Source organism: Thunnus maccoyii, chromosome 1, assembly GCF_910596095.1.
Source record: "Thunnus maccoyii chromosome 1, fThuMac1.1, whole genome shotgun sequence".
Taxonomy (NCBI): domain Eukaryota; kingdom Metazoa; phylum Chordata; class Actinopteri; order Scombriformes; family Scombridae; genus Thunnus; species Thunnus maccoyii.
Window position 1 is genome coordinate 16,245,358 of NC_056533.1, and position 23,849 is coordinate 16,269,206.

The 23,849-nt window shown below is 39.4% G+C and overlaps 1 protein-coding gene across 5 annotated transcripts in view; it reads left to right on the top strand.

Moving 5' to 3' along the window:
* Positions 1-23,849, top strand: part of ush2a (Usher syndrome 2A (autosomal recessive, mild)) — a 237,332-nt gene that overhangs the window by 19,155 nt on the left and 194,328 nt on the right. For all 5 annotated transcript variants that reach the window (XM_042395524.1, XM_042395835.1, XM_042395601.1 and 2 more), the window contains exons 6-10: positions 7,619-7,754; positions 11,603-11,666; positions 12,396-12,497; positions 12,731-12,920; positions 20,457-20,671. In XM_042395524.1, the coding sequence (XP_042251458.1) occupies positions 7,619-7,754; positions 11,603-11,666; positions 12,396-12,497; positions 12,731-12,920; positions 20,457-20,671 (707 nt within the window). The remainder of the gene's footprint in view (positions 1-7,618; positions 7,755-11,602; positions 11,667-12,395; positions 12,498-12,730; positions 12,921-20,456; positions 20,672-23,849) is intronic.

Here is a 23,849-nt window from a genome sequence, read left to right on the forward strand (position 1 = left end):
GAGTAGAACAAATGTGTCTCCTCTCTCTCTCTCTCTCTCCCTCTCCCTATTCTTTTATTCCTTTTCCTCCTCTCTTCCTCTCCCTATCTCTTTCTTTACACACTGCAGCCGTCCTAATATGATGGAGAGAATATTGGCTGTACATCAGAGCTGCTAACAGTTCATAGTGGGTAGGGGCAAGTATAGAGGGGGGGGGGGAGAGAGGACTAAAGAAGGTGAGAGAGGCTTGGAGGGTGAATAACAAGGAGAGGGAGAGCAATAACAGGAGAGCTGAAGTGAGAGAGAGAAAGAGAGAGAAAGGTGACAGTGTGCCTGGAGATGCAAAAGTGGAGAGCTGGTTATGCGTTAAGTCACATTACACTTTTATTTTACATACTGCAGTTCACATGTGGAGAACCGGAATATATTTGAACATCAGCAACCTGTTTCCCAAAAGTATCCTGAGATTAAGATGATCTAAGCCATTGTTTTTCAAGTTTTTCAAGCTGAGATTGTCCCAGAGATGTTTTTGTGTAGTTTTCTAATTACACTGTGGCTTTCAGGAGGGACTCTGTTGCGGTGGGTTGAGGGAAGCCGGTCAACACTGCATGGACCAGTACTAGTTCCCATCCTGGTTGCTGCAAATCACTGATCTACCTGAAATCAAAGTCATGACAACATAGAAAACACCCTGCACATGTCCAGACCAAAAGATAAAAATCAGTCATAGTGACCAGTGTAGAGCCGTACACACACACAACTGATTTCAAAAATACTGTGCTGCTACCAGGCCTTTGACTGGCCTTCTCAATTAATGTATAGAAAAAAAAACTTGTCTCCTGTCCTTGTCCTCCTTGTCTTGTCATCAGCTCTGTTCCTCTGTAACACACAAATCACACACACATACACACCTTAATAACTTTTAGCCTAGTTCTGTTCCTGTTTGTTTAACCCCCCCTTGTGCACTAACCGGTGAACCACCAGTGTGCAGCTAAGGATTTTAACGTTGACTAAGCAGTACATGCGTGGTTCTGAAAGCAGGCAGCAGCAATATTTGACAACTTTGAGCTCAGTCAAACTTCATTTAACGTTAGACGTATAGGGAGCAAGTCCAAATAAGCAACTACACTTTAGAAACAAGCCCAAAAAGCGTAACCCATGACTACCAATATTTGTAAGTGACTTTACAGAAAAACAAGCCCAAAGTTGTTTATAATAAGCGGACTTGGCAACTGTGGTTGCTCAGGTGAGCTACTGGTGATCAGGTTTTGATTAAGTGAGCTGTTGGGACCTTCATGAGATTGTTGCCCGTTATACAAACATTTGTTGCAGAAACAAAGTTATTTATGTTACGTCAATGATAGTGTACACAATTAACTTTGCAATAGGCAACTGTATGAGGAACATGCTAGAACCATGTTTTTTTTTATATATTCCTTTTCTTCTCACACCCTCTCTTCCTTCATTGTCTTGGATCAGCTTTTTTTTCTCTCTGTTCTGACTGTGTTACCTTCCTCTTTTCAGTGTTTTCTTATGGTCTTTTTACACAATACTATGATTCAAAGTATTTTGTGCATATTTATCACCCTTTTGTCTTGTCTTGTCTTGTTGAATATTGACTGTGCCCAAAATTTTGCACCCAGCCCTCCTTAAACTGACATTGATACTGTTTTAATACTGTATGACTCAAACTCATTCCACTGAATGATTTAATGAGCCTGAACCCAATTAAAACCCAAATTCTTTGCAATAACCCTCACTTGTTATTAAATGATGTTCTTAAAATAACACAACTTCTTCTATTATTAACTGTAGATTCTATGCCATTCACAGTTTCTTCCTTTCTCTCTTTCTTCTCTCTAATTTTACCCAGTGTCTTCCTTTCAGTGTCTATTTAGTGTATTCTTGCGTGTCTTTTTCATATTTAATACTTAATTTTTCATTCACTTTTCTTCTGTCAACGCTAGAGAATCTCTTTCTCCAAACTCTTCACTCAAACCTCCCTTTATCATGTCTTGGTTTCTTTCTCTCTCTTTTTCTTCCTTCCTTTCTTTCTCTCTCTCTCTCTCTCTCCTTTTCAGCCTCTCTCTTTCTCTCCCCATTGACAGCTTCACTGGCTGTGGAATGAGGTGTGTTATCAGTGAGTGGCATGTCAGTCAGTCACAGGGTAGTACAGCCTGGAGGAGAGGGCCTGCGTGAAGAGAGTTTGGTAATGCAGGATGCACGGGGACAGAGACTGGGAGTCAGGGATTAGAGGAGGTTAAATGGAAAGGAGGAGATAGGTGAGGAAGAACAGACAAGCATGAGAGGAGCAACACGAGAGGGGAAGGTTCGAGAAAACAAAAGCTGGGTGAGTGAAGTTCAAGACAGCAGGGTGGAGATGGGTAGATGAAAAGAAGAGATGGAAGGACTGACAGGAGGGAGTAGGAGAACAGGAACTAAGAATAAAGCAGAGGGTGTAAGAGGGGAAGAAGTTGAACAAGAAGACGGTGAAATTCTAAAGTCAGTTTTATTGATACGCACCAAAATCAGCCCAGAATTTTTTCTCAAGAGGGTTTTAAAAACATATACCACCCTCTACTCTTTCACCCTAACGTAACAATAGGAAAAACATACACACAAAAGCAGGATATACAGTACAGGTGCAGAGCAGACGATAAGACAGGGAAAGAAACAGAGAAAAAGGGAATGGAGGTAGCAAACGATAGAGGGAAGTACCTGAAAGAGAAATGAGAGAAACAAAAAATAGGACAGAGGAGGTGAGATGAAGGGATGAATGATAAGTGGGTTGTGTAGACAGGATGAGAGGAGGAGAGGGGTCGATGAGGCAGACTGGGTGGGTGAGAAAAATGTGGAGGACAAGGGGGAGATACTATCCTCTGTGGGAAAGGTCAAACTGGGACAGTTCTCTGGGCTTCCCTTCCCCATTTCAGTCATAATTTCTGCTTACATTCACTCACACAAACACACATACAGCATCAAGCTCCTGCATAGAGCTCTACATTGCTTTAGCTGTTAATATAATAGTTGCGCAGCAGTAAAATATGTATCTCGAATTGGTTTCCAGTATAATTCAACTTTAACGTCCCTCTCATTTAATTTGACCTCCAACTGTCACTTCTGAGCTTCTAAAGTCAACACCTAAGATAGCCCTTCTCCACATATAAATAAAATGTTATTTTTAAGTCTGTCTGCAATATGTCAGATGTTTGGATAATGCCTGGCTGCTTAGAGTAATGAGAATTATTCAGGTGAATTCCTGTGTGTTGCGGTAAAACCTTTCTTGGACCGTGATGAATTGAAAAGCTTCAGCGTGTGATTGCAGCATGACAGCTGTCTGTTTGAAACACCTCTACAGAGTTTTTGAAGGAACAGCTTATATGATGTGACAACCAAATGTTCATTTCATGCATATTTGAAAGCTATATGTTTGCTTACATTGCTGAGAGTTTAGTTTCAAGTGACACAGACACGCATTTTGTCTTTTGATTGGTTATTAATAAAATCATTAATAAATAAAGAATTAAATTCAAATGCAGAAGTTCACCTCAAATTTTTGATATACTTGAAAATCATGCTGGCAAAATACTCTGCCATGACCTCAGTGTGGTTATGTGTACTGTAGGTCACTGAGCGGTCGGCTCAAGTTCATGGAAAATGACCCAGGTCATCAGGAAGTGTTGCTGTGGCCCATAGACACCTAATTCCTCTCCTCACCTATCATTGTGGTTAAGTGTTAAGTAGCTATCTATCCCTTATATATATGCAAACTATCCAAGATTTCACCAGTGCAAAAAAAGGAAAAGAAAAGGTCAATTAAGCAGGTCATCTGACAAAATAAGTTTGTTGTCCATAGTGCAGAATTCTAGCATGTCTAGCATGTGATTTTAATTTAATTTTAAAACACAGGTGACTCTTTTTTAATCCGTATTCCTTTTTTTTTTTTTTTACTTTTACAGAATAGAAATACTAACACAGTAGGTTCCATGCTGGTTACAAAAATAATAGTTCCATATAATATTATTATCTATTAAAATGTATTATTGGCTGTATATTTTTGTGTCACTGGTTGGGCTAATTTTTATTCATCGTATATTTTCTTTACCACCCTTTGCTTTTGTTGCCCACATCTACAAAGTGAGCTTGGAAGAGACACTGCTGTCCACACTGTGTACTGAGCCATGGCTTGGCAGGAGTGTGAAAATCGAGAAGAGCTTTAGTCAAAATGCCAGTCTACAGATCACTAAAAGCTTTCCACTCAGGGTTTCCCTGGGCTTTTAGAGAGGCTTAGGTGGTAACATTGCCAGTGGAGTGGGTTTTGCACAGGGAAAGGGTGCTTTAAACTCCATAAGAGCATAGCAACCTTTAGGAACAAAGTTGAAGGAAATTATTTAATAAGGAAAAGAAAATAATGACATAAAATATGGTATGGTGCTTTTAATTTGATAGTCGTGTAATATACCTGTAGCACTCCCTAAAGGTGGTGATACAGCACATCAACAATTTTATAGCCATCAGTGGTCACAGAATGTCAAAAGTCATAAAATAAATGTAGCTAAAATGGATGTAATAGGATATAATGTAGAAGTATTATATTAGAATATTAGAATGCTGTAGGTCTGTTGTTATTTTTAACATGAGTCGTGCAGGAATGTTGCAGGAGTAAACATTTTCACTGTAGGCAAGCAGGCCAGGTACTAATGGAGTAATGAATGGTGGCAGGACTACAGTGCAGGGGTTAAGATTCAATATCTAGACTGGCCTGGGATTGAACCTTCTGAACAAATCTCTCCCTCCAGTTTCAGCTTTAACCTTAATTTGACAGAGTTTGAGTTTGTAGGAGAGATGAGTGAAGGAAAAAATAAATGCTGGAGACATAAAGAATGGTATAGTACAAGTAAGGCTGCAACGATTACTCGATTGACTGCCAACTACTTTGATAATTGATTTCAGTTGTTTTGAGTCATTTTTTAAGAACATTTTCCAATTCTCTGATTCCAGCTTCTCAAATGTTACTATTTTCTGGTTTCTTTAGCCCTCTATGACAGTAAACTGAGTATCTTTGGGCTGTGGACTGTTGTGGATAAAACAAGACATGTGAAGACATCACCATGGGGTTTAGGAAACAGTTGTTGACATTTTTCACCATTTTCTGACATTTTATTGACCAAACAACATATCGATTAATCAAGAAAATAATCGACAAATTAATCAGTAATGAAAATATTCGTTAGCTGCAGCCTTAATAGGAAATGACAGCTTAGGTTTGCATGATTATTGAAGAAATTATATCCCAGCTGTTTTTTAAATATTGTAAAATGTTAAAGCAAAATTTGACCAAAAACTTTGGCATTGGTTAATAGATTAGTATATGACATGATAACATTCTTTGGAATTAAAAAGGTAATAAACACATACATTATATACTACAAAATCACACTCTTGTTAATTATGGCAACAGAGTTGATTGCAGTAAGTGATTATTACTTGTATGGCTCTATTATGGCTTAGTGTAAAGGAAATGACTTCAACACTGCCAGTTTGATTGGAGCAGAGGATATTTGGGCTGAAAATGTGTGCAGTGATGATGCCTTTAAGTGTGTTGGTTAAAGCCTTCATGAAATGGCAAATCCTGTGTAAATAAGGGAGAAGCTAGGTAGAGTTTAAAGTAGTCCTTTCCTTTCCTCTGGACTTAGTGGACACAGTCCAAATGAGACTAGTTATCACTGCTACAGAATTCTTTAACTCTCTCTCCTCTTTTTTTTCTTTCGTTCTCAAAAAATTCAGAAGTTATACTGGCTAAAAGACACAAAGAGGTTGAGGAAAGAAGAAGGTAAAAATACAGATGGACGGAGAAAGGGAAAAACGGAGGGAAAGTGTTTGTGAAAGCTAACAAAGGGGAGTTGGCTGTGTTTCAAAAGGGCGCGTGGCAGCTAAGGAGGATGAAGCGTTTCAGGATTCATTTACATCAGGCCTGACAACTGCCTCACATCTCCCCAAGAGCCACACAGCTCAGCTTAGAGATTCCTAAAGTGGGCCCTTTTTCTAGCTCCGTCTCTTACACCCGCTCTCTGACTTTTCTTTTTCTCCCTCCTGTCTCTTTTTTTTTTTCTCTCTTCTTTTTTTTAAACTCTTATTCTCTCCCGTGCTCACTCTTGTGCTCTCATGTGCTTGCCAGTCTTCAATCAGCCATCATGAAAGTGTCTGTCTGGGCGTCTTAACTATCCTCTGAGAGGCAGACACTTGTCTGGGCCTGCCTTCATCCCCTAAAGGCGTTTTTTGACTTGGACTTATTTCCCTCCTCACACCTTTTCAACTTCCCTAAAGAGCTGACAACAAGTGAGAGCGACAGGGCAAGATAAACATGAGGGAAAGAGACAGGAAGGGAGATGAGAGGGGGAAGTTATGGACAGAGAGAGAAGAGAATATGAAAAATAGGGAGAGTGAGAGAGGGAGCAAATAAAAAAAAAAGGTGAGGAAACTCAAAATAAGAATGTGAAGGATCCAGATGACCTCATGAGGAGGAGAAAGGACAAAGCAAGGAGGACCAGAGCAGAAGGGAGACATGAAAAAGATGAAGGAGAGGGGAATTCTAGTAAGACCGGGAGAGTCAGGTTTATCAGTGGTCCCACAGTGTGTTTCCCAAACACGGAATTTAGAGATGGGGCAAAGGGAGAGAGTGGGACAGGGCACATTAAAGTTTTTTTTAGGGGGGAGAGCCCCTCTTATGGAAGCGTCTTTCTTTTCGCCTGGGTTTGATGTGAAAGGGAGCTGCTCCTGCTTTGACGATGTTGTCTGCTGTGCAGTTTTTAATATTCATGCAGCAGATCAGGAAAGGACAGAGGAAAGGAGCGGAGAAGAGATTTTTGGTCAAACAGAAAGCTAATTTGCGGCTGAGGTAGTTTAGCCTGAGGCTCTTCTGCTACTGGGGAAACGAGCTGGAAGATTAGCCGTATGTATAATTCACACACACATGGTCTCACACACACACACATGCACACAGACACAAACACACACATGCATAGATATGCAAAAACACACTAATGGTGTGTGCATAATCTTTTTGTAGATTGATGCACATATGCACACACAGACCAGCTGCCACTCTCTGAGACATTGTGTGTTCTAGAAGTAACCTGCTGCTAGGCCTTTTCTGCTGCATATGCCCCTCAGGCCGCTCCCTTACATGTCCCTAGGTTACACTGTGGTGCTTGGGACTCTTAATTGTATCCAATGATGCTTCATGTAAAAGCTTATTTATTAATTGATCACCTTCGTGCTGTTTTTTTCCCCCCAAGATGCAGTATATAGAATAGATGTTATTAGACAAAATCAACCATGTTTGCTCATTAAAATAAATTACACTGTAAGTCAATCCAGGTGCCTTCCTCATCCTAATCACATTGTCATGCTTAACATGCAGTATAAGGGAAACATAGAGATGGGTTGTTTTTTGTGGTTAATCCTGATTTTCTGAAATGTATTACTCTTTTTGATCTGTTTCCACAGAAAATATTGAATGCTAACTTTATAGTGTAATGTTGGAAAACCTGTGAAATATAACAGACACACTGTAAATATAAAGACTGCGTTCTTATTGGTGCACACAGACTTACATCTCATCCTGACTGATTTCCAGGTCCACGATAGACGTGTTAGTCTGTTTCTGAATGGCCTTGAGGAGGATGGGACACCATTTGACACAAAACCTCTGACCACCAGACTCTATGACATCAGCGAGGACGGTGCCATGTGGGTGGGACTCAGCTCTAACGGTAAATATGTTGGGTTTTTTTGTTTGGTTTTTTGTAAACATGGTTGGATTCCTCTGTGGTACTGCTATGAAATGTCTCACAAACATGCCAAAATTAACTAAAATGATTATTGATTCATTCATTAAAGAGAGATTTTTGTTATACATTCAATTATACTGTAGGTTAGTTCAAATACTGCCAGCTCAGGTATCATCAAGAATCAGTAATCAGTGTTTGAATGTGTTTAAAACTGCAGCAGAAAACTCAGACACCAAAGGAAGAAATTTGTTTTCCAAACCTAAAATGAGCCTCATCTCCAGTCCTCCTCCTTAACAGAGACAACTGTCTGTTTTTTTCCTCCAAGTGGAGAAAAATTACCTCTTAGTTTATCTTGTCTGTATATCTTAATATGGTGTCAATGACTACTCCACCTTTATTTTCCTCCCAGCCATTATCCCCCTTCAACTACACATCTGTGATTGATTGGTGGTGCTTGGGAGCCGTCTCGGAGTCAATAGGAGAGAAATTGAGAGAAAAATGATATCCGTTCATCTCCAGGGTGATAAACGAGTGTTTTTCTTCTCGTTTATCAGGCATTGATCCCTAGTTCACGGCAGGTAGCATCTGATCAGCTGAAGATCACATCAGAGGTGGTGATCAATACAAGTGATTGGCTTTGGGGGGGTGGGGGTGGGGGGGGAGTGTGTGTGTGTCTGTGTGTGTTTTAGGGTGGTGGTTGAACCTGGCAGCTGTGTCTGGAATTCTGATCAGTGGATTGATTATATGAATGCTGATCAGATGTATTGATTAACAACTATGTCTGTTTTTGGAGGGGACACCACTAACTGAAAATTGTGTGTCTGATAAGTACGATGAGAACTTGTCAAGAATGGCAACCATATTTTTAAGATAGCTGATAAGAATGTCACGATCAATCGTCATCAGCTGCCAATAACAGATTATTAGTAACTTTTAAGAGAAGTGATTTGGTGCTAAGGTATGGTTGAGATCAAGTAGCCACAAATATATGACAGTATTTGACCTTAAAGGGGAACTTGAGCGAGTTTACAGATCAAAGTTTATCTGCAGGTCTTGGGGAGTACTACTGCAGATGTGAAAAAAGTTGTACAAAGCCTTTTTGCGGCTCCAGAGACAGCTGCGCAAAGTCTGATAAACATGATGTGGGATTCACAGCAAACAATGCAACATTACTCTTATTATCTTATTTTATCTCATTGATATCAGCCTCACTGTTCACTGTTCACTCTCGCACAACTGTGTCAGGGCTGTATTAAGTTAATGCATGTGCAGCATTGGTGTAACATAGGGTGGCCATTATTGTGAACAAGTATGAGGAAACACATTGTTTATTTTGCAGACGTTAGCACTAACAGCAGTTGTTTATCAAAAATGTGTCTACAAAACAAGACCACTTTCATTTTTGGCATGTTAGCAGATCAGTTTTAAATGTTGCAGGGAGTAATGGAACAAAAGAGAGCAGCCGCAGGGAGCAAGATGTTAGATGAAGACCTGCAGCCGATTAGCTGCGCACCTCCAACTTCTCAGCAACCAACTGTACTGTGCCCTATTGTGAAGAAAACTACTTGCGCCATGCACAGCTTGAAAATAGAACACACAGTTATTATTATGCAATTATTATAGTCTGAGTTCTTTATTAAAACAACCAGAATGTGTTTGGCTGCTCTGTAAGTAGCTGCCTATTAAACTGCACTTGCTGTTAACACTAGTAACAACAAGTTTCCCCAGAGCCATCAGGAAACTGACAACTTTAAATGATAACTTTAAATGATAACTTTGAAATTGTCTACAATCAGTAGTGTATCAGTCAGCAGGGCCAGTGAAGGACAGAGAGGCAAAGCATAACACAGAAAAAATTGCATGAACCTCTTAGTTGCCTGTATCAACTGTCATTAGCTCAAACAACAAAAAACAAAGAGGCAACTTAGAGATCCGATGAATGACAGACTGAAACATAGAGAGAGAAGACAGAGACCTACCCAGAGAAGAGAGAATTAAGGCTTATACCTTGCATCATCCCAGTAACAATAGGGAGAGTGCTTTTCAGAGGAAGGCATAATCCCATTTCCACACGCTAAAGAAATCCTGAGCCAAAGCCTAAGGCTGCACAACCACACACTGTTCTAACACACTTACATCCCATAACACTCTCCCACTCTCACACTGTTTTACACACACACACACACACACACACACACACACACACACACACACACACACACACACACACACACACACACACCCTCCAGCACATACATGCTCACAGTCGCACACTGTACTTGAGCCAAACACGGTAAAGCCTCTCTCAAAAGCAAATTCACACATACAAGCACAGGCACACGCATACACTCTCATTCTCTAAAGTAAGGATGTTTGTTGGAACACACATGGTAAAGCCTCTAACACACACACACACACACACACTCTCGCAGACAAAGCTAGACATGGCAGGGGTTCTGTCGATGCTTAGAGACGTTATCCGTCTTCTAAGAGTTGTTGTCAAACTAGACAGAAGTTTGTTGGACACTAAAAGAATCTGGCTCCCTTTGGACCAGCTTCATTGTGTGTATTTAATTCTTTTATGTTCTATCCAACATTGTCACATATGTAGGGTTGTGAGTAGAGATGTGTTGTGGGCCTGCCTGTGTTCATTTATGTGTTTGATGGTGTTTTTTGTGTGCGGTCCAGTTTTTTCATGTGTGTGTGGACATATGCTTGAGAATTAGCACACAGTATTAAACAGTATATATATGTTCGCTACAGAGACATGGACAACTTGGCATATTTGGTATATGGAACATGTCTTGTCCCAACATCTTTGCCTTTAACTACCTCCAGATCCTTTCTTCTCAGCGTCAGCCAGCCAGCTCAAAGTACTCTTTCTATTTTAGTGCTACTATTAATATTTGTTCCTGGTTGTCATTTGTTAGACCAACTCATACATGCCTGCTTGAGCTAAAATGATTACATAACTTATTGATCAGTTGATTGCAAGAAAATTCATCAGCAACATTTTTTTTTTCATTGATTTATCACGTAAAGTAATTTTTCAAGTAAAAATGCCAAAATAAGGTGGTTACAGACCTTTAAATGCGATCACTTCCTGCTTTTGTCTTATATGCAAGTAAACAGAATATATTTAGATTTAGAGCTGTTAATCTGTTGATTATTTTCTCAATTAATCAATTAGTCGTTATAGATTAATTGAGAAATGTCAGAAAATGGTGAAAAATAATCACCTCAACATCTTGTTTTGTCTTGATCAGAAGTTCTTAACCCAAAGATATTCAGTTTACAATCATAGAGGACTAAAGAAACCAGACAACATTCACATTTAAGAAGCTGGAGTGATAGAATTTTTGTATTTTTTCTTACAAAATGACTCAAAACGATTAATCGATTATCAAAATAGTTGCTGATTAATTTTCTGTTGATCAACTAATTGATTAATCGACTAAACTTTGCAGGTCTACTCTTGGATAAAACCTGTAAAGAACTATTTTCCTTAGTAGTTTAATGAAGCCAGTGGGTAATACCGGATTATTCTTAGATAGACCTGTTTTGGTCTTGCATCATACCAAGCTAATGAATATGCCCTTATAAGCCTTGCTGCTCTCTAGTGGAGGCGAATGTAGACTGTAGCAGATCCTGTTCAGCTTTGTATCATGAACTTAGCCAATATAAGTAGCTATGGGCAGCCTCACTTAGCTGTTATCAAGAAACTGATAAGATAATCTACTAAATACTGTGAAATCCTCACTCACTGCCTTCAGTGCAAACCCATTAACACCTTCTTTATGTTCTTTTCTCCTCTCTTTTCATCTCTCCAGGGTCTAATCAGTTCATTGGGCGGATGCAGGACTTTAGATTTTATCCTGCCACTCTGACCAACAGGTGAGATGGATAGCGTGACGTAGAGAGACATTTAAAGATGAATGAACAGCCAGACTAAAGGAAATGAGTACTGTGAATGGATGGGTCAGGGGGGAGGAGGAAGGGAATCATGGTTGATGCAAAAAGAAGTGATATCTATTGACAGATTGAAAAAAAGGGAGAAAAGGATAGAGATGAGGAGAAATAGACAGATACTATATAGATTAAGACAACAAGGGAAGCGGAGCAGTGTGGAGTGATAAAGAGAGAGGTGGTAGAAGGAAAGAAGGGGAAGGCTAATCGTTGCATCTTAAGATCCATACTGCTTCCAGAGGATTTTCCTACCATTCAATACAAGGCAATTAGTGTTTTGCTTACCAGTGATGTACTCCACACAGTAAGGACTTACAAGTGTGTCTCATCAGGACTTGGGAGAGACAAAATGAAGGATTGAGTTTTCAAATTATGCCTTTGATTTTTCACTTTGCACTAAATGTTCAGTCAAAAGCCCATCAACAGGTGCTTTAAGATTTTATCTCAAGCTATTTTGTTTAGCTTGTTCAGTCACTGTCATTTTTGTTCTTAATTGTTTGTTATTTTTAGATAAAATAAAGATATGTAGATTAGGGGGGGATATAAAATTTCTGCAAATGTGTTCCTTCATCTCCCAAGTTTAGCAGAGATTTAAATGAATTCGTCTTTAGTGTTTTGGTGTAGCTTAATGTACTGTACTGTTTTTTGTTTTAACAGGGAAATAGTAGAGGTGTACTCAGGTGTCCTGCCCCAGCTCCATTCCCAGTCAGAGTGTCGATGTCCTCCCAGTCATCCCAGAGTGCACCCTTTAGTAGAGAGGTACAGTATCACAACTTCTTTTTTACGTGTAATAGTGGACTGTATATTCTAAATATTCAGTATCATAAATATCTTTTGTATATTTATGATTTGATGAGCTTGACTTTGTCATCACTCAAAGCTTTTACAAAGCTGAACCCTGCTTAGAGATTATGAACTCTTTATAGTTAATATTAAATATGATCACATTTTAATTTAACAAACTGAAAAACGTTTATTGCCACTGTTCACAGATACTGTATTCCCAATGCTGTTGAGGACACCACCAATGACAGAGTCTTAAGACTGAACCTTAATGCCCATCCACTCAGCTACATCAATGATCAAGACATGGGCACCACATGGCTTTCTAAGATCATGACTACACAGGAACTGGATGAAGGAATCACTATTACAGTGGATTTTGCTAATGGACAGTACCAGGTAACACATCCAATATCACAAATGTGCATGTAAGTTGACACACACAGGTCATGTTACAATAATGACAGTCAGACAGATGTGCAATCAGGGTCCCTGCAGATCCTTAAAAAGTCTTAGTCTTAAAACGTCTTACATTTAGTTTTTGATATTCAAGGTCTAAAAATGTCTTAAAATATCTGGAATTGCAGGAGGGGAGGAATTAAATTTGATTTGGGGCAAAATGAACGAGCTTGTCTATGTTTTGTTCAGTTTTTATGTTTTATTTTACTGATATTTCATATCCCACAACAGTGACCATTTCCACAATGTCCAATACCTATTTGTTTGTACGTTAAATACGTAGCATACACTCTGCTTGGTAGTTGGCGGTACGCATTGTGTGGCTGTGATCTGCATTTTAACCCAGAAGAAGAACGTATTTATTCAGCTCCTGATTTGAGGGATGCAGTGGGGAAAAAGAAAAAAAAAACAAGAACACAACACTGTGAGCAAGCAATGCAGGCTCAGCCATGGATAAATGCAAATTTAATGAGAAGTGGTTGGTGGATGACAAATATTGTAGCTGGCTGAAACCATCCAGCGATTCATATGAGGCGCAAAATTAACTCTGTTGCAAAACATTCAAATTTCGGACAATGGGTTGTAAAGCACTGGATTCTCATATTAAATCTGAAAAGCACAAGCGCTATGCTAGCACTCGAAAAAGTATCCATCAAGTCGTTCACTGCTACAGCACTGCTAGTTTAGCTGTATGTACTAGAGATGATTTGTCTACTGCGAATATGTCCACTCTGGCAAAGCCTTCAGGCCCCAGTACCAGTCATCTGACAGTATTCAGCACTTTCTCTCTGACAGCCAGGTTGAGGGCAGAAGTGCTGTGGGTTTTGCATGTACAATAAGTCGCCACCACTCATACACTTCAAATGACGACATCTGCACAGTGTTCAGGGAAATGTTTCCTGATTCCAAAAGTGCAAAACATTCACCTGTGAAAGGGACAAGACAGCTCACCTTGTGCGATTTGGACTTGCTCCTTACATGAAAAAGGAGTTCATCTCAAGAGTGAATAAAGATTCATTTGTCATTATGTTCGACGGGAGCATGAACAGGACCACTAAGAATAAACAACTAGACCTGCATGGAAGACATTGGACAACCAATGAAACTGGCACCCACGTTCAATTCTATTTCTTTGGATCACAATTCATGGGCCATTCAACAGCAGATGACTTGTTGGAACATTTCAAGGTAAGCCATGTGAGCTATGCAGTAGCAACTTAACAAATTTAGACAAACCCTTGACTACTTAGGCAAAAATGCGATTTTGTTCAAACTGCTTTTTTATTCCTTTTCATGCTCTCTGCTACAGTAATGTTAGGCCTGGACCCATTTTTATTGGCATAGAATAAGAATGATATTTATTGCCAAGCAATTTTTATACAAGGAATTTGTCTTGGTGTTTGCTCACTCAAAGAGGACAAAAGCAACACATCTAGAATAATATAAAAGGGAATATATAAATGGATAACATGACTTAGTAAATTGTTGTGCGTATCATTGTTGTATTAGTAAGAAGTTGGCTGTTTTTTATATGGTATTTTTATTTTTCACATTTGCAGGAGTGTACAAGGGAACTCAAGCTTAAGAATATGTTTTCCATGTCGATGGATGGACCCAATGTTAGTTGGACGTTTGTGGAGCTCATACAAAAAGAACAGGGTGAGCAATTTGCTGGGGCTCAACTCGAAGTTGTGGTTAGTTTTGAAGAGTGGTTTTGCAGTGTGACAGATGTAGAAAGTGCTCAGAGCCCTGCACTCTCTCTTCAACTGTGCACCAGCAAGAGGGAGGACTTCAGTTCTGCAACAGTTCCTCAACGTTTCCTTAACCTTTCTGTTGCCATCAGTGGCTTGAAAACTTGCCAGCAGTTGAAAGAGCAGTTGAAGGTTGGCCCTCCATTGTGAAGTACGTGGACCTGGGGTTATTGTCATATGACACCATCACTGAGGCCCGAATAGATCCCTTCTTCTGGCCATTTCAAGAGTCTTCCTACATTTTCTGACAAAATACCAGACGGATGCTCCAATAACGCCCTTCCTCCGGAAAGACCTGGATGATTTGATCAGGGTAATTATTCAATATCTTTCTTGTGTTGTAAACTGACTCCATTGTAGTCCTGTTTAGGCTACTGACCAGCTTTGTTCATATGACAAGCACTTTAATTGAAGAGTTAATATTTCTTTTTCCGTTTAATGAGTTGGGCACATACACTCATTGACATAAAATCGTATACAAGATCATATACAACATATTCCCCTAACCCTTCCCCACACTCATTCCCCTTGTACACATACTCCGCATACATCAGTACATGCTCTACTTATCTCTACTTATTAAACAAGTCCCATCTCTTCCACAATACTTATATTTCCTACCTATTTCATTTGTCCAGTTATACTTATCTACTTGCCTGCAAGCTGCAACACACATGTGCACCCACAAACTCACACATTCTCCCCTAACCACACAACCACTCACCACTCACATTCATAAATTTAATCGGTATGGGTGCAGCAGCTGCCCTCAAGGTGGGACATCCAGTATATTCATGCCTTTTATTCATCAGAGCAATTCAATAATGATGTGTTGCAGAATGTCTAGGCTATTTTAAGTAAGTTAAGTCAGTAAAATGTATTTATATAGCGCTTTTCACAGACAATCGTCACAAAGTGCTTTACATGAGCATGATGCCATGAAGAAATACAGAGAAATACACAATCTGTAATTAAAGTGCACAGTAAAAAACATTTTAGGTCAAGTCAAATATTTGTGACCAATTTTTAATATTTTATCTGTAGTTTGATATGTACAGCTGAATTAATGTTAACCAACTGCTGAGTATGTGTAGTTATTCTGGAGGTTTGAAAAACCACTTACTTTTGTCAGGGACTGTTGGGGGCCAAAAACAGTGTAAGCAAGCTTGGTGTCTTGCAGTTTAACAAAGACTGTGAGATTGTCCTCTCAAGCATCTGCAAGAAGGCTCTGGATAAGTGCCCTCTGAAGTACTCCATAGTACAAAACATGATGTGTTTGGACCCAAATACAATGTACTCCGAGCCAGATGAGTGCCTGCAGAAAAGGAAGTGTCTCATCCAGACGTTTGTGGAAGATAATCCGTTGACAGGCAGAATATCTGCTGGTAAATTATAGGAATAAGAATAGAGTGGAATAGAATATTATTATTAATTAAATTATATTTTTCTGTCATTATTCTTATCTGAAACATGGATATTTGTTAACAACACATGGATTTTAACATTCTCTTTAAAAATTGGCATTGCCTTTCATACACCAAGTCCCTTAGTTTGTCAGGGAGTATTCACTTGGTCAGCATATTCATGTTGGTGTGATTTCATTGGCTACACACTGAATGCTGACATTTGATTGACATTGTATTGATGGCACACATGTTACATTACCTTCATCATGGGACAGTTAAGTCACAGCTTGAGAGACGGGGCACACAATGCTATTGTGTTTGTTGGGTGGCAATTTGTTGGGTAGCATAGATGACTTGAGAATGACACTTGCACTTTGGTGAACATCTGTTAAAACACAATTGTTGACTGACTTTTGAATGATTACAATGTTATTGTTTTAATTTTGCTCTGACTTGAACATACATATTTAATCTGTTATTTTGCTTTTAATATTATGTGAATATTTACATATATATGTTTTTGCATCTAATTTCAGGGGATGTCACAGCAGTTTGAGACCTTCTTGTTCAACGAGGCCAAAGCTGTGAACTCCATGTCCTTGAGTCCACAAGACCAAGACTCCAGAGTTGATGTGTTTTTACAGCAACACATCAGCACTTCTTACCCTGAGCTCTGGAGTTTTTGCAAGAAGTTGCTGCTCTTGTTCCAAGGGCAAGCAGAAGTCAAACAGGGTTCTCAGTCAACAAAGAGGTGGAAACATGCAACATAGCAGAGGACACCGTTATCACACAGAGACTTGTATGTGACAATTAGGGCTGTAGTCTCCTGGTCGACTAGTCGATTAGTTGGTCGATATGCTCTCGTCCGACTAAATTCTCATTGGTCGAATAATCTCTGTTACTTTCATGATGAGAAAATGCTACATCAATAGCTTTCTAGGATTAATCCATTATTTCCTGCAGCGGGAGAGACAGACTAACAAATTACCTGTGAAAACGGGGGTGTATTCAAAACACCCCCATTTTTTTCATAACTTTGAACTCTCCCAAAGTAATGGAGACTGCTGGGTCACTCTGTCCCCCCCACCCCCGACTAATCGATTATTTGAAGATTACGTACGATTGTAGTCGACCAAGATTTTCTTTGGTTGACTACAGCCCTAGTGTCCATGTCAGAGTGTCTGGCGTGGTGACCAAAGTGACTCTTACAAAATGATGGGGAAGATGATGCTGAACTAGTGTGCAACTGCATGCCTCAGGTACAGAGCTTACCTGGATGAGGAAAAAAGCAAAAAGGGATGAGCAAAAGCTGAAGAGAAAGAACGTTGAAGAAAACCTTGATGAGCTAAAGAAGAGGATACACAAGATGTATGCGAGAGTCTACAAAAGGGTGCAGACAACTGTGCCAAACACGCAGAGAATACTGCAGGGACCAGAATGGCAACACCGATAACAAAATCAAACACACTGAGGAGATGAGCAAAGGAAAAGAGAGAGCAGTTGCTAGTCCTAAATAATGAAATTGATAAGAAGGCTGCTGAGCTAGGACACATGTCATGAGAGACATGGTGTCCATGGACAAACAGGGTCATACAACTATACAAATTATTTCTGCCAGACGTTCTGAAAAGGAAAGTTTGGTGCTTATTGACTGAGAAATTAAAAATTGAAGAACATAAGGATTATTTCTCCCTAGAAATTACCCAGGCAGACTTTAAAGGTCATTAGCGCTTTGTAGAAGTTGAGATTGTCTTATGTACACATTTTTGTGATTTTAGGCCAAAAGGTTGTAGCAACTGGGTTGTCAAGTTGTCTCTACAGGGCCCTCTTATATTTATTTGATGGTAAACACAGGGGGACATTGTCTTCCATTGGAATGGGCCTAGCCCCATACAGTTTTATTTTCTTTAATGAGAATGCAGTTATGTCAGCTAATGTGCACCGAATATTTCAAAATATTCAAAAAACTCAATAATGGTGTATATTGCAGTCTTGCTTCTTAATTTCTTTTGCCACAGTAATGGTACTATTTTTTCGTTTTAGAGGTATTAAAAAGGTCTTAAAAGTCATTAAATGCGTACTTAAGAATATGCAAATACCCTGCGTGCAATGAAACAGAATATAAAGTATCTTATTTTGCCTGTACATAGAAGTCTGTTAGACCATTATCAGGATTCTGACTTTTTTTTTTAGAATTTTAAGTAATTGTGATAATGGTGTCTCAAATTTTCCAGTGTTGACATGTTTTGACTGAGTTAATTGAATATGTCAGCCACTCCCTTGTACGTATTATCATCCTGAAAGACACGATTGCCATCAGCTGGTCGGATGGGCTGATAAGGATCCATCCTGTAGCTGTGAGGCCTTGAGTTTGACCTTGACAATACACTAGGAGTACTCTGTTGAGGCATCTTTAAACAGCTTTGGAAACTTTGACACACCAGCACTGTGTGTTATGACAAACACACATTCAATCCACATTTGAACTCTTTCAGACTGCTTGCACAGGTAATCCATAGTGTAGCCATTCATTCAACAGTCAGCTTGTACTCCTTATACAGTGCGTTACTACCAAACAGAATTACAGTACCCGTACTGTACATTCAAGTGTGTCCAAACCTTTGCCTGGTGCTGTATGTCAGCTGGAAACAGATTTGTTTCATATACTATATATATATATAGGTTAAAACCTATATATATTGTGAAAAATTGACATTAAATTGAGGGTGCAGGCAAAGTGGTATAAATATTTTTTCTTTAGGTGGTAACCTTATTAAAAATTAATGCAACAACTTGTGCCAGTATATTTAAGTATCTGAAATTTATAATAGCAGAATTTATTATTTAGAGTTTTAGTTTCAGTTGTAATTTATTTATTAGCACAAGTAACATGACACAAAAACAAAATACATTAAGGATTACATTCAAATCCAAAATGGCTTATAAAGACATATCAACAAGAAATAAATAAAAATATAGCATCTAAAAGGTAAGTTTATCAATGATGAGGGAAAAAACTATAAAATAGTTACAAAATGTAGAAGGCCATAAGTTGCAGCTAATATCTTCCATGGGGATATAATATTTCAATATTAGTTATTACAGAATCCCCTGTTCATCTGTTGTGTCAACATTGAGTTGTGTGATATCCATGTGAGCAGGGTTAGGAGCAAATGTGGGTTTATCGCAGGTCTCTGTGTCATCTCAAAGTCTTGGCTTGCTCATTCATTGTTAGCTGCTTTGGGTAGGACAGTCAAATAAATTCCATCATTTTGGAGTGTACAGCTGAAATGCTACAATACAAACACTGTACAATATCTATCTGCCTGCACCTGTGGGTGCAGTGGACAGTAGTTTCATCCTCTTTCTAAGCACTGTAGCGAGAGACAGACAGGGGGCAGAAAGAGAGAGAGAGATTGCTGGATTTGGTCGTTGTCAACATTGGGGGGGGGGCTGTCATCTCTCTTCTCTCTGAAGTGTGTATGTGAGTGTGGGCAGGATTTTGGGAGCTGTCCTGACGTGGGCGCTCAACTCAAGTCCCCAGATAAAAGACACTTTCTGAAGTTTGTGTGTGTGTGTGTGTGTGTGTGTTTGCACAGTGGTGGTGGCTTAATGCGCTCCCTACTGTGTAACCCAGTGTCCCAGCCCACACTGTAGTGGGGCAGATAACACTTAACACACACACACCCACACCTACACAAAGACATACACATGGTTTGTGTGTGATAGGAATGTGTGTGTGTTCGTGTAACTATGTGTGACTGTGTTGTTTGAGAGCTGTCTGGTTTTCAACCAAAACCCTTAATTATAATTTTGGGTCCTCCATGCAAGAAAAAGACAAATAATGACCTATAAGGACATTGTCATTATTAGAACATGACTAGAAAAATTAACTAATAGTCATGTAACACCAGATTCATTCCAATATCATTTTGTTCGGTCAGCCCTCTGCAATCAAAGTAAAAATAGAAAATAAAAGTTATGAAAATTCCACACCATGGTAAATATTTTTGGCCTAACATACTTCAACTGAGTGCTAGAGATGGCTCAATCAGGTTGAGTTAAGTACAACTAATTTTTTATCAAGATTTCACAGTTAAAAATGTGCTCATTAGACTATTAAACAGTTAATACAATGCAATGCAAAACAGCAACACCTCTTACTACGGCTTTGAAAATTGCTATAGAGGTGAATAAATATTTCTGTCACAGTGTCAACAAAAAGTAAAGATTTAAAGTATCACCATGGTGGGATTTATTATGGGGCTATCGTGGACAGGTGTGCCTATTCATCCTAACTGTACCCCTGTCTCCTCCAGGTATTCTACGTTATAGTTCAGTTTGGTGGCCTCTTGCCTGAGTCAGTTCTGATCCAAAGACGAAGGCTCGACCTTACTGACCAGCAGAGTGGCACCACCACAGAACAGCCCTGGTTGGACTGGCAGTATATTGCCAAAGACTGCAGTGTGTTTGAAATGCAGAACAACGGGCCTTTACTGAGACCAGACTCAGTCAACTGTCTGCAACTACCCAGGTAGGATGTGTGCGTGTTTGTGTGTGTGTGTGTGTGTGTGTCAGTGTGTGTGTGTGTGTGTGTGTGTGTGTGTGTGTGTGTGTGCATGTATGTTTGGATGGTAAGTATGAAAAATGGTATTATTTTTATCCACTGATCCTGGGTTCCAAGGTTACTAAGCTTTTTGTGCATGGTTTTAAACGTACAGCAATAATAACACAATATGCTTAGTAGTATGGTAAGCCCTGGGGGAATCAGGGAGGGCAACCACACATTTAGTTACTTTCAGTTCTGTTGTAAAATTTAATATACGTTCTTTTCCTTTACTGCGTCATTAGTCAGATAAGGATACAGATTAATCATTCCATTTGAAACTGCTTTGAATAATCTATATGTGGAAAAGCTGAAAATAAACTCCTCAAACAGTCTGTTTGGGGCTTTCTCCCAAGAGCAGGGACCACATGTTCTCTTCTACCCTGTTGGGTGGTCATGGCCTCTTCCATGCAGAGAAGATGACACAGAAAATTACTGGCAAGACTCAACAAAGAGAATTATGAGCACACACACACACACACACACACACACACACACACACACACACACACACACACACACTGACTCATATTCATAAATGTATGCAAGTGTATATGTGTGTAAGCACATGTACTAAAACAAAAGAACATTAGTTTCAGGACATCAAAGAAAACCAGACACATACCCATTACACACACATGCAGTAAACACACAAAGAAGCACACACACTTTCCTGGCACCCTCACAGTGAGTAGATTTAAAAAGCTAACCACCTACGGCGTTGCCTTGGCACATGACCGGTAACAGGCTCTCGATTGGCACTAGATAGAGAACTGGACTTGGAACGTAGTCTAACATACACACACAATCTCACACACTCAATCTTGGCATAGCTGCTTGTATCAAGGCCTCGGTTGGCACTAGATAGAACAGGTATGAATAGATCAGAGATTATGTAGTCATTGCTTATTTTTCACTTGACTGACAAATGATATCACATACAACCTTCCCTGGCACAGTTACATGTATTAGTTAATTTGGCATGAGAGCAATTGAACCTCACACTGGCAACATAATAAAACACTTTGTGACATCAGTGGTTGATAATTATATCAAAAAGAGCACCTCATTTGATCTTGTGAGATTTATGTTTTTTATCTTGCAAGATTTATTTAATCCCACAGGAGACGTTGCTTCTCCTGAGCTCACTAGAGTGTCTGGTGAGATTAATTTAAGCACGCCTCAGTCATTTCAGGTGTTTTCAAACCAGTCAGTCAGTTCTGCTCCAGGAGGGCTGTTCATGATCTCTTTGCCTCTTGTTTACATGTACAGATAGACAGGTAACTTAGAGACAACAGAGATGAACAGCATTACAGCATTACAATATAGGTGCAAGTTTTGATATATGATTATTAGTTATTTTAGTGGTCTAGTTAATTCAACAGTTACAGTTGTATCACATTTTTTTTTCCATTAGGAAAAAACAAAAAAACAAAAACTGTTGCCCAAATGCCCAAAAATGGAACCAATGTGTCCCCCATCATACTGATCTTTTTTTCATATTGAGCACTGGCTGAAATGTGTGCTGCATAAAAATAAACATAATAAATATAAATATATTTTTTGTTATTGCTTTGAATAAGTTATTATTATTGTTATTTGGGGGATTGTTTTCCTTATTGGACAGTAACAGTAGAGAGATGAGGAATGACATGCAACAAAGGTGCCTGGCTGAACACAAACCAGGGACTTTGCAGTTCATGGTCGTTGCTTAACCCCTTGGCTACAAGGTCACTCCATATATTTCTTGCACTTATTTCTTACACTGTCCAGCTTTACACAGAGGTGGCCAAGTCTCAAGTCAATCTAGCTAATTAATGACCTGTTTATTACACGTCACAAGCAATGTGAAGGGGGGAGCAGGTGTCTATATTTGGAGATTTTCCCAATTTCCCCCTACCTCAGTGTCACATATTCATATATAAATCGAATGTTTGTTTTATTCATCAAGTAGTTGTAGTGTTATTCTTTTTAGTTTTGATGATAGAGTCAGTCTTAGGCAGGACAGATCTACTAGTGTATGCTCATGAGAGCACCCACACGTGTGTGTGTGTGTGTGTGTGTGTGTGTGTGTGTGTGTGTGTGTGTGTGTGTGTGCGCGTGTGTGTTGGTAGCTGAACTGTCAATATGTCAAGTCAGTCTTATTTATATAGCTCCAAATCACAACAGAAGTTATCTCAGCACACTTTTCACATAGAGCAGGTGTAGACCATACTCTTTAATTTACAGAGACCCAACATTCCCCCCATGAACAAGCACTTGGCAAAAGCAGCAAGGAAAAACTCCTCTTTCATGGGAAGAAACCTCGAGCAGAACTGGGGTCTAGGTGGGCAGCCATCTGTCTTGACTGGTTGGGTTGAGAGAGAAAGAGGGAGGGGGAGAGAGAGGAGAGCGAGACACAGAGAAGCACAACAACAACAATAATAACAATAATAATAATAGAAATATGACTAATAATAATAGTAGTGGCAGTGGTTGTCAAGCTGGACCAGCTGGACAGCAGGTGGTCCGCAACCAAAAGGTCACCTGCAAGATGAGAAAGCACAAAACTCCATGGAAGATGCCAAGTTAGTAACTTGCATTAATGGGGCATGAATGCGTGCAGAAATGTATGTAAAACATATGTACAACACTATAGACTCCAGACACAGACAGAAACACAGCAAGCACAGCATATGCACAAACCAAAATAGAGTTATGTGGACACATTTTTACATACATACATCCCGTTTACATCAATGAATACAATAGTGTGGACTCTGTGCTTGTAGTATGCCAAAAACCAAACTAGCATAAACAAACACGTGCACACACATGCATACACAGGAGAAGTGCCCTGAATACGTCTTACAGCATTACCTGAAGACAAAGTAGAGGAGGCATTTACAGAGAAAGAAAAGAAGAAAGTAAGCAAAGGAGGAGCCTGTAGAGGTGAAGACAGAATGATACAGTAGGAGTTTTTGTCTTTGTCATGACACTTGTACTGTGTGTTCAATGGTGCCTTATCTTAAAATGTTAGTACACCATGAAGAACCCACGGGCTACATACTGAAGTATGTAGCCCGTGGGTTCTTCTGAATAGTATAACAACCCTATACACAAGTAA